At 44.8% G+C, this 12500-nt stretch overlaps 1 protein-coding gene across 3 annotated transcripts in view; it reads right to left on the bottom strand.

Moving 5' to 3' along the window:
- The window catches only part of LOC143301907 (chorion peroxidase-like), a 64985-nt gene that overhangs the window by 31216 nt on the left and 21269 nt on the right, over positions 1 to 12500 (bottom strand). For all 3 annotated transcript variants that reach the window (XM_076616348.1, XM_076616347.1, XM_076616350.1), the window contains exon 4: positions 1473 to 1579. In XM_076616348.1, coding sequence (XP_076472463.1) covers positions 1473 to 1579 — 107 coding nt within the window. The remainder of the gene's footprint in view (positions 1 to 1472; positions 1580 to 12500) is intronic.

Below are 12500 nucleotides of genomic sequence, written 5' to 3'. Positions count from 1 at the left end.
CCAGACAGACAGACAGACAGAGAGGGGCAGGGGAGAGAGGGAGAGACAGAGACACACAGACAGACAGACAGAGAGGGGGAGAGAGACAGGGGAGAGAGGGAGAGACAGAGACACACAGACAGAGAGGGGGAGAGAGACAGGGGAGAGAGGGAGAGACAGAGAAACACACAGGCAGAGAGACAGACAGACAGAGAGAAATATAGTAAAGAGAGGGAGAGAAAGAGACAGAGAGACAGACAGACAGACAGAGGGAGAGAGAGAGACAGTACAGAGAGGGAGAGACAGAGACAGACAGACAGAGGGAGAGAGAGAGACAGTACAGAGAGGGAGAGACAGAGACAGACAGACAGAGAGAGACAGACAGAGAGACATAGAGAGCACAGACAGATCATACAGAGAGGGAGAGACTGACAGGGGAGAGAGGGAGAGACATAGAGACACGGAGAGAGACAGACAGACCATACAGACAGGGAGAGAGACAGTAGATAGAGGGAGAGACAGACAGAGGGCACAGACAGACAGACCAGACAGAGAGTGAGAGAGAGAGAGACAGAGGGAGAGACAGAGACAGAGAGACACAGCACAGACAGACAGAGAGGAAGAGAGAGACAGGAGAGAGGGGGGAGAGACAGACACACAGAGACACACACACACATAGAAAGAGAGAGACAGACAGAAATAGAGAAGAGAAACAGAGACAGACACACGGAAAAACATAGAGAGAGACAGAAAGAGACACACATAGAGAGAGCGAGAGAGAGACAGAGACAGACAAACAGAGACAGATATAGACACAGAGAGAGATTGAGACAGAGGAGAAACACAAAGAGAGGGAGACAGAGAGACAGCCACACAGATACGGGAGAAAAAGAGAGACAGAGATAGAACCAGAGACACACAGACAAAGAAACAGAGAGGCAGAAACAGAGACATGAAAACAAAAGAGAGACAGACACAGACAGACAGAAACTGTCATTCGGATGAGACGATAAACCAAGGTCCCGTGTGCAGCATGCACTTAGCGCACGTAAAAGTACCCACGGCAACAAAAGGGTCCCTGATAAAATTCTGTAGAAAAATCCACTTCGATAGGAAAAACAAATAATAACAAAAAATACAGGCAGGAAAAACTAAAAGAAGAAGAAAAAATGGGTGGCGCTCTCAGTGTAGCGACGCGCTCTCCCTGGGAAGAGCAACCCGAATATCACACAGAGAAATCTGTTGTGACAAAAAGAGTACAATACAATACAATACAATACAATACAATACAATACAATACAATACAGTGGAAAATCCCTCCAAAACGACGTCCCCTTCCCCGCCCACCCACCCACATACACACACACACACACACACACACACACACACAGCCCCCTCCACCCAACCCACCATAACCCCCACCTCCAGCCACCACCCCACCCGAACCCCCTCACCGTCCACACCCAACATCCCACCTCCCCCTTCCAGCTCACCCGATCCGTGTTCATGGTGAAGTTTTCCCTCTCGATGTTCATCAGACCGGAGAAGCCCGGGTGACGCATTTCGGCTGTCAGGTAGGTGATGTTCTTCTCCTTCCTGCCTGAAATCACACACACACACACACACACACACACACACACACACACACATGTACGCACGCAGGCGCGCACACATGCATACACACACATGCATACACATTCACGCACGCACACGCACACAATCACACACACACACACACACACACACACACACACACACACACACACATGTACGCACGCAGGTGCGCAGACATGCATACACACACATGCACACACATTCACGCACGCACACGCCCACAATCACACGCACGCGTCATACACACACATTGCATACACATGCATGCACGCACACGCGCACGCGTGCATATGCATACACATGCATACATACATGCATGCACATGCACACGTATACACACACGCACATGCATACACATGCACACACACGCACACACATATGCATACAAACACACACACACACACACACGCACACACACACACATATGCATACACACATGCACACACACGTACACACATACATACATATGCATACAAACACACACACTCACGTACACACACACACACACACACACACACACACACACACACACAGTGAGTTAGTCATTATTCATGGATGGAACTATATCGATTTTGCTTTCGTCTGGATATTTAAATGTTAATTTTATTCTACTGTTTAAGTGGAAAAAGAAGAAGAAGAAAAGAAGAATAACAAAAAGCACGAACAAGATGGATATGTTTTAGATAAATAACTTACTTACTTATTTACTTACTTACTTGATTGATTGATTGATCAACTAATTAATTACAATCAATCAATTACGACCCATTATACGCTTTGGAATATAGGGCAGTAACGAAAAACTGCCACACTTGTCTGTTTAGGGCCAGTGTCTGAATGGTATACTGCTGAAGGGTCTGGAGTTCTTCGACTGTTATACGTCACGTGTTCTTCCTGCTTCCTCTCTTCCGTCTGTGTCTTCCGGTTCCTACTGGAGGGCTGTTCGGGTGATGTGACCCCGTGTTTGTAAAGCGCTCAGAGCTTGGCCTCCGACCGACGATAAGCGCTGTATCAGTATTCATATCAATCCCTCTTCGAATGGCGTGTCCAGTCCATTTCCGCCGCCTTCTCATGATCATGGTCTCCGTCATCTCTTGACAGCACCGGCCTTGGAGTTGCTGGTCGGAGCGAGGGGCGCAACAGCCGAGTGGTTAAAGCGTTGGACTTTCAATCCGTTGTTCCCGGGTTCGAATCTTGGTAACGGCGCCCGGTGGAAAAAGGGTGGATATTTTTCCGATCTCCCAGATCAACATTATCATGTGCAGACCTGCTTGTGCCTGAACCCCCATGCTATCAGAATGAAAATGAATTGTCAGGCAGTAAACAGATGGGACAGAATTGTGAAATACACAGATTTGAAACAGATATTTTGAGGGGAAATGAATATATGGATAGACAGATGGATGGATGGATGGATAGATAAATGAACAAAATAGAACAACAAACATGTTTCCAAAGAATGTCTTTGTCTTCCTAGAAAGAAAGAAATCTGTTTGGTTACGTGCGTCAAAGGGAGGGAGTGATTAAGAAAAAAAGAACAAAAGGCAAAATACAAATACACTAAAGAAGAAACAAACAAACAATAAAACAATGAAAAGAAAAAGTTCATAAACGACAGGGCTTCACAATAACCCCCTTTTCTTAAAGGAAAGGAGGAAAGAAAGGATGAGAGAGAAAGAAAAAAAAGAGCGCAAACGTATAAGCGCAAGTGCACAGACACACACACACACACACACACACACACACACACACATACACACACACACAAACACACACACACACACACACACACACACACACACACACACACACACACATCCAAACTTTACCCTCCACATCAAAAAACCAGCCCGCCATAAACCGTACAGCTTTGTGCTGTTCTTCGTTTTATGGTGTTTTCCATCTTGAATATTTTGGTTGGGGGTTGATTCCTCTCTCTCTCTCTCTCTCTCTCTCTCTCTCTCTCTCTCTCTCTCTCTCTCTCTCTGTCTCTGTCTGTCTGTCTGTCTGTCTGTCTGTCTCCCTCTCTCTTCAATATGTGTTTGACATCAAGTGTATTTTCCTGCACACATCAGCTCGTTACAGGTTACTATGTTGTCATGTGTAATTTCTCATATGCTTCCAATGCAAAACATGCGAACATGATCGTTTAACAAATAGGTCCCAGAATTTAGAATGTTAAAATAGGGCACTACCACTCAAAAGATAGGAAGGAAGGAAGGAAGGATGGATGGATGGGTGGGTGGATGGATGGATGGAAAGATGGATGGATGGATGGATGGGTGGATGGATGGATGGGTGGGTGGGTGGATGGATGGATGGATGGATGGATGGAAGGATGGATGGGTGGATGGATGGATGGATGGATGGATGGGTGGATGGGTGGATGGATGGATGGATGGAAGGATGGATGGATGGAAGGATGGATGGGTGGATGGATGGATGGGTGGATGGGTGGATGGAAGGATGGATAGATGGATGGATGGTCGGATGGATGGATAGAAGGATGGATGGATGGAAGGATGGAAGGATGGATGGGTGGATGGATGGATTGATGGATGGATGGATGGATGGATGGGTGGATGGATGGATGGATGGATGGAAGGATGGAAGGATGGATGGGTGGATGGGTGGATGGATGGGTGGATGGATGGATGGAAGGATGGATGGGTGGATGGGTGGATGGATGGATGGAAGGATGGATGGGTGGATGGGTGGATGGATGGATGGAAGGATGGATGGGTGGATGGATGGATGGATGGATGGGTGGATGGATGGATGGAAGGGTGGATGGGTGGATGGATGGAAGGATGGATGGGTGGATGGGTGGATGGATGGATGGAAGGATGGATGGGTGGATGGAAGGATGGATGGATGGATGGATGGGTGGATGGGTGGATGGATGGATGGGTGGGTGGATGGGTGGGTGGATGGAAGGATGGAAGGATGGATGGTGGGTGAAGGCGGGGAGGGAAGGATTTGATTTTGATATGAATACTTTATTTTTTCTTTTTATCATTTTTTCTTCTTTTTTTTTCTTTTCTTTCATCGTCTTTGTTCCACATCCTTTCCTCAAACAGACTTGAAAACTGTTTATCATACCTTCTAAATAAAATTAATTCTGTGTGTAGGTGTGTAGTGAGTGATGAGTGTGTGTGTGTATGTGGGTGTGTGTGTGGGTGTGGGTGTGTCTGTGTGTAGCTGCCTGTGCGTGCAACCTCAAATGCATTTTTTGTTTGTTTGTTTGTTTATATCAGAGGTGTGCGGTGTTTGTCTTTTTCCGGAAAATAATACCGAAAGCACTTTTCGACATGTGTTTCCCTATGCGAGCGAGAGAGAGAAAGAGAGAGAGAGAGGGAGAAGAAGAAGAAGGAAAAGAAGAAGAGGAAGAAGAAATGAATAATCAACAAACAAAGAGGTGGAGGGTCTTAGGAGGTGCGGGGAGTGGGGGTGGGGGTCGGGAGGGGTGGGGGGCTGTGGAGGAGCTGGAACAGTAAAGTGGACGAACGTTTAAAACAGGCCTCGCCATCCCGTTCTCCGCCATATTATTCACTCGGTATCAGCATCAAAGGGAAGCCACTAGAAACAAACGTTTTCAGCTGGTGCAATAACTGGAAATAATAGCCCGTGGTTATGGTCACAGAAATGGGGGACACGGCTAAATACGGCTCTGTCTTTGCTTTCGTTGTCATGAGAGAGACAGAGGCAAAGACACCGAGAAAGAGAAAGAGAGAGGGAGAGAGAGAGAGGAAAAGAGAGAGAGACGTCAGTGGGGAGAGAGGGGGAGAATGAGAAAGAGAGAGAGAGAGAGCAAAAATAAGATGTTTGAACATGACTTTTCTTTTATCATACAGTTGGCTGCTTCTACTAGAGACTTGTTAAAGATATCTAATGACTTTTCACAAGAATACTCCAACATCTGACAGGCTCGAATGCGGGAATCATTAAACTGAGGTGATTCAATTGACTGCATAAAAATATGAACCTGATCAGACTGCCAAACAATCTTTTTCCTTCTTCTCAGTGTCTTATCATGTATTCCAATATGTCTAAAGCTTTTTCTTTTTTTTTAGAGTACAGTACATTTCTACCGGCATATGGTCAGATTCGATTCCGTCAGGCACCTTTAAATGGTCTATTATGTTAGTTAACGTATTTGATACAACAAAATAATCAACAGTACTATTTCCTTGGTCGGACATAAAAGTGAACTTTTCCCTTGTTGTCCCAAGTAGGACAACCGTTAACAATTTTGCAGTCAAATAAAGTGCACAGTTGTAGAAGCTTTTTACCAAAATCATTTAGTATTTCATCTTGCGATGCTCTACGCTTTTCCCATAACTTAAATTCCTGTTGGACCTTACCCTCATCCCTTACATCGTACATGAATATATCATTCACTTGCAAATCAGACAGACAGACAGACAGACAGACAGACGACAATGGCTCCAGAAAGGGGGAATGAGAAAGGGGGAGGGAGAAAGAAAGAGAGAGACAGGCAGACAGATAGACAGATAGACTACAATGGCTCCAGAGAAGGAGAGAGAGAGAGAGAGGTGGGGGACGATGGAGAGAGAGGGAGAATGAGAAATAGAGAGAGATGACAATGATGGAGAGAGAGGGAGAATGAGAAATAGAGAGAGAGATGACAATGATGGAGAGAGAGGGAGAATGAGAAATAGAGAGAGAGAACAATGATGGAGAGAGAGGGAGAATGAGAAATAGAGAGAGAGAACAATGATGGAGAGAGAGGGAGAATGAGAAATAGAGAGAGAGAACAATGATGGAGAGAGAGGGAGAATGAGAAATAGAGAGAGAGAACAATGATGGAGAGAGAGGGAGAATGAGAAATAGAGAGAGAGAGAACAATGATGGAGAGAGAGGGAGAATGAGAAATAGAGAGAGAGAACAATGATGGAGAGAGAGGGAGAATGAGAAATAGAGAGAGAGATGACAATGATGGAGAGAGAGGGAGAATGAGAAATAGAGAGAGAACAATGATGGAGAGAGAGGGAGAATGAGAAAGAGAGAGAACAATGATGGAGAGAGAGGGAGAATGAGAAATAGAGAGAGAGAACAATGATGGAGAGAGAGGGAGAATGAGAAATAGAGAGAGAGAACAATGATGGAGAGAGAGGGAGAATGAGAAATAGAGAGAGAGAACAATGATGGAGAGAGAGGGAGAATGAGAAATAGAGAGAGAGAGAACAATGATGGAGAGAGAGGGAGAATGAGAAATAGAGAGAGAGAACAATGATGGAGAGAGAGGGAGAATGAGAAATAGAGAGAGAGATGACAATGATGGAGAGAGAGGGAGAATGAGAAATAGAGAGAGAACAATGATGGAGAGAGAGGGAGAATGAGAAATAGAGAGAGATGACAATGATGGAGAGAGAGGGAGAATGAGAAATAGAGAGAGAGATGACAATGATGGAGAGAGAGGGAGAATGAGAAAGAGAGGACAGTCGGGCGAGACTCCCCAGGGAGAGCGCGTCGCTACACTACTGCGCCACTTTTTTTTTTTTTTTTTTTGGTATTTTTTCGTGCGTGTGTGGTTTTTTTTTGGGTTTTTTTCCCTATCGAAGTAGATTTTTCTACAGAATTTTGCCAGGGACAACACTTTTGTTGCCGTGGGTTCTTTTACGTGCGCTAAGTGCATGCTGCACACAGGACCTTGGTTTATCGTCTCATCCGAATGACTAGGTCCAGACCACCACTCAAGGTCTAGAGGAGGGGGAGAAAATATCGGCGGCTGAGCTGTGATTCGAACCAGCGCGCTCAGATTCTCTTGCTTCCTAGGCGGACACGTTGCCTCTAGGCCATCACTCCAAATGCTAAATCAACATATATAAATTGTTGAGATTGGCCTACAAAACTACTGAGCAAACAGAAAAATTGCTGAATGGAAAAAAAAATTCTGAGGAAACATAAATTTCTCAGCAAATTTTCATAAGAAAAAATGCGTTAGCAAACAAGCAGAAAACTTTTAACAAACCAGTCAGACATGCCGAGCAAACAGGCAGAAAAATGCTAATAAAGCAAACCGGAAAAAAACAACAAACTATTGCGAACAAATTGTTGAGCAGACACCAAATGGGGAGCTCATAAAAAAAGAAGAAGAAAAAGAAAGACTAACACAGCCCCTGAAGACAGACCGATGATCTTAAACGTTGGACACCTTTTATCAAAAGTGTCTTATTTCACAACACACAGCTTGGGTTTCTTTTGTTTTTGTTTTTATAAAATTTCTCCATTTGGTGTCTTCATTTTTCATTTCATCATTTTGTTTAGCAGACACATCAAGAAACTGTCGAGCAAGCAGACATGACAGCAAACTGTCCGATTGTCTGTATGTCTGTCTGACTGTCTGTGAGTATGTCCGTTCGCTCGACAGGTAGACATTACCATGCGATTTATGAGGATTTACCCCCCACCCCCAAACCCTATGTCCCTTACCTGTAAGGGGTGTGGTGTCAACGTAATGATTTATGACACCCTGCAATGCGCGTAGTGTCTGGTCGTCACGTTTTGCAGGAGTGGGAGCCTCAGTGGTTTTTGTGTGTATGTTTGTATGATAGTCAATGGTGTCCGACTGTGAACAGCAGAGGAATACAACTGCTGTTCCAACAGTTATCTGGGCTAAAATTTTATTACAGTAGAGAATGTCTTGCCCCCAAGTTACATCCCCACTCTCTCGACCAAGAGGTGTTTTTTTTTTTAGGACAGTCGGCGTTGGGATGGTTCCCAAAGGCTAGCTAGCCACAAAGGCTGCAGCACTGATAGCCAGTGCAATTTTGTCTCTTAGTTTGAGAGTCACAGTCCTTCACAAAAGACTAAGCTGTAAACGATTTCCCATTGCAATGGAGAAACCATTGATCATACAGCTCTCACTTTGCTGTTGGCCCAACTCTAAACTGTCTCCGTGTGTATTGCACCTACTTTGATATTGGGAATGAGTTAGGTGTGGGTATGGGTGTGGTGTGGAGTTGGTATGGTGTGGTGTGGTGGGTTTCAGTGATGTTGTGTGTGTGTGTGTGTGTGTGTGTGTGTGTGTGTGTGTGTGTGTGTGTGTGTGTGTGTGTGTGTGTGTGTGTGTCTGTCTGTGTCTGTGTCTCGGTGTGTGCCTGACTCTATGCGTGTGTGTGTGTGTGTGTGTGTGTGTGCGTGCGTGCGTGTATATGTGTGTGCGTGCGCGCGTGTATGCGTGTGTGTTTGTGTGTGTGTGTGTACGTACGTGCGCACCCCACATCTCGGCTTATCTCGAAAGACTAGCACCCAGACCATGACAGGATGTAGCTGTAAAGAAAAGAACCGAAACCCACGGAGGAGGAGGGGAGGGGGTGGGGGGCAATTGCTGGACGGGGAGAGGGGAGGGGTGGCTTTGTCATGATTCGAACCCAAACCCAAGGTCCTGGGTGATGCGTGTCGGACACGTTTTATCCACTGAGCCAGCGCTCCATAGTATACCTGTCACGCTTACTGTGCTGGTGGTTTTGGCATTTTTATGTGACGGCGGTTTTTACAGACATAGATGTGTTTGAGTCCGCGGCCCTGAACAAGGTCAGCCCGCAGTAGGATTTGTTAACACTGAAAAAGAAAAAAACCCAAAAAAACAACAACAAAAAAAACCCCAAAAAGCAACGACAGAAAGAATGGTAACAACAATGCACACACACACACACACACACACACACACACACACACACACACACACACACACACACACACACACCAAAGAAGGAAAGACAGGGACGAAAGAAGGAAAAGGATGACTGAAAAAGGGCAGACAGAATGAAAGAAAGAAAGAAGAGAGAGAGAGAGAGAGAGAGAGAGAGAGAGAGAGAGAGAGAGAGAGACGGGTTAAAAAGATAAATGGGGGAGCGGGCTCTCTGTCTGTCTCTCTCTCTCTCTTTCTCCCCCCCCCCTCTCTCTCTCTCTCTCTCTCTCCCCCCCCCCCTCTCTCTCTCTCTCTCTGTAAGGCAAACATACTCAGATATGTTGGGTGTTCCAAAAAAAAAGTGAACCGCTTTTTGACAAGTATTTTCTCAGTGATAGAGAAACCGAATTCATTAAAAAAATTCACACAGTAACCTTAGGGTATCATTAACACAAGTCTGCAAAATATCTAAACGTTCGGACGCAAATTATGCTAGTATTGTCAAATTCAAAACAGCATGTAAAAAAAAAAATCCCATATTAGAGGAAAACTTATTTCAGTTTATGCTCAATGTGGCCTCCATCTTCCTCCACGACTTCCGATGCCGTTTCTTCCAAGCAGAAATGCTTTTACTTATCTCCTCCCATGACATAATTATCCTGTCCTTTAACGCCTGCGCGGTCAATTTGTCTCTCACTCCCCGGTAAACTTTCTCCTTCAGAGAGTCCCATATGGCATAATCCATTGGGTTACGGTCAGGACTTTGTGGAGGCCATTCACCCTTCTTGATGATTTCTGGTGTAGCCTCCTCCAGATGGGCCTGGGTTACCCTACATGTGTGTGAAGGAGCCCCATCTTGCTGAAATAAGTAATTGTTTCTAGGATGAAGACGCCTACAATCCGGGAGAAGATTGTCATCCAATAACTGAATGTAGCTTTCACTATTAACCTTGGCTCTATCAGTGTCAATAAAATGAATGTTTGTTTTTCCTTTCCAGGATACTCCAGCTGAAACCATTATCTTTTTTGAAAATCTAGAAGTCTCATGATAGAGGCAAAATGGCTGAATTTCTCGTTTCCGTTTCCCATAAACGCGATCGTTTTGGCGATTTTTTTTTTAGGTATTTCTAACGTAAAGTCTTTCTCGTCTGTGAAAATGATCCTTTTCTATCAGTGGCCGAGTAGCGGTCATTCAAGTTACGGCAGCGAGTTTTTTTTTTCCCTAATATTTTGGTCCCTCCTTGATACCCGTATCATCTTGAAGGACTTCAGCTCCAGTTCTTTCGCCATTCTTTGCACAGAAGACTTGCTCACTTGTAAATCTCTAAGAGATTTGTGGGTCCCTGGGTTCTCTTCCTGGGACTGAATCAGTTCCTCAACACAGTCCTTGTTCTCCTCCGAGCATGCAGTCCTGGGTCGTCCACTGCCAGTTTTACGTGCTACTGACCCTGTCTTTTTACAGTGACATGACTCCACCCCTTGCCTGGAATTTCTTTTACGATCCTTCTTCCACCCAGCCTTTCTCCTTGAAACAGTTTTCAATGGTAACGTTATTACTTTCACTCAAAGGTATGGTTGATCCTTCAAAACTGAAACTTTGGACAGAACTGATTTTGGATACAGACGACAATTAAAAAAAAAAGAAAAAAAAAGTTAATAGACTTGACACCCAGACAAGCTATTTTTAGACTGACACTGATTGTATCAGTATCAGTATCAGTAGCTCAAGGAGGCGTCACTGCGTTCGGTCAAATCCATATACGCTACACCACATCTGCCAAGCAGATGCCTGACCAGCAGCGTAACACAACGCGCTTAGTCAGGCCTCGAGAAAAAATAAAAATGAAATAAAATAAAATAATATAAAATAAAATTTTAAAAATAATTAAATAAATAAATTAATACAATAATAATAAAAATGATTAAATAAATAAATAAATAACAAAAAAAAAGAAAGAGATAAAATAAGATAAAATAAAATAAACAAATAAAAAATAGTAGATAAATACTGATTGACAGTGATTGACAGATGCCAACACCTGGCAGCTGGCATGAACATGATGAAGGTCACATTCCACAGCTCTGATATTGGATTTTTTGACATGCTGTTTTGAGTTTGACAATACTCGCATAATTTGCATCCGAACTTTTAGATATTTTGCAGACTTGTTGAAGATGCCCTAAGGTTACTGTGTGAATTTTTTTCAATGAGTTCAGTTTCTCTATCACTGAGAAAATACTTGTCAAAAAGCGGTTCACTTTTTGGGGGACACCCGATATAATATACTGTTTCAGTTTCAGTAGCTCAAGGAGGCGTCACTGCGTTCGGACAAATCCATATACGCTACACCACATCTGCCAAGCAGATGCCTGACCAGCAGCGTAACCCAACGCGCTTAGTCAGGCCTTGAGAATATACTGGTTAACTTCAAGTGTATAAGTTCCAATGACCGGAAAAAAAATCACAAGCACATGACATGCTCTCTGACAGACGCTAAGAGAAAGGCCAGCTACAGCTGCTCGTGGATGTGGGTTTGCTAAGAGAAAGGCCAGCTACAGCTGCTCGTGGCTGTGGGTTTGCTAAGAGAAAGGCCAGCTACAGCTGCTCGTGGCTGTGGGTTTGCTAAGAGAAAGGCCAGCTACAGCTGCTCGTGGCTGTGGGTTTGCTAAGAGAAAGGCCAGCTACAGCTGCTCGTGGCTGTGGGTTTGCTAAGAGAAAGGCCAGCTACAGCTGCTCGTGGCTGTGGGTTTGCTAAGAGAAAGGCCAGCTACAGCTGCTCGTGGCTGTGGGTCATTGGGGTGGGTGCTGCAGCGTGGGGAACATACCCGTAGTTGCACGTGTGCTTTTCTTCTTCTTCTTCGTCGTGGGCTGCAACTCCCACGTTCACTCGTATGTACACGAGTGGGATTTTACGTTTATGACCGTTTTTACCCCGCCAAGTAGGCAGCCATACTCCGTTTTCGGGGGGGTGCATGCTGGGTATGTTCTCATTTGTTTCCATAACCCAACGGACGCTGACATGGATTGCAAGATCTTAAACGTGAGTATTTGATCTTCTGCTTGCGTACGTATACACATGAAGGGGGTCCAGGCACAAGCAGGTCTGCACATACACTGACCAGGGAGATCGGAAAAAAATCTCCACACTTTACCCACAAGGCGCCGTTACCGAGATTCGAACACGGGACCCTCAGATTGAAAGTCCAACGCTTTAAACTCGGCTGTTGCGCCCGTCACACGTGTGGTTTG

This window comes from Babylonia areolata, chromosome 28 (assembly GCF_041734735.1).
Source record: "Babylonia areolata isolate BAREFJ2019XMU chromosome 28, ASM4173473v1, whole genome shotgun sequence".
Classification (NCBI taxonomy): domain Eukaryota; kingdom Metazoa; phylum Mollusca; class Gastropoda; order Neogastropoda; family Buccinidae; genus Babylonia; species Babylonia areolata.
The sequence above is the reverse complement of the archived record's forward strand: the minus strand, read 5'-3'. Positions and strand labels throughout refer to the sequence as shown.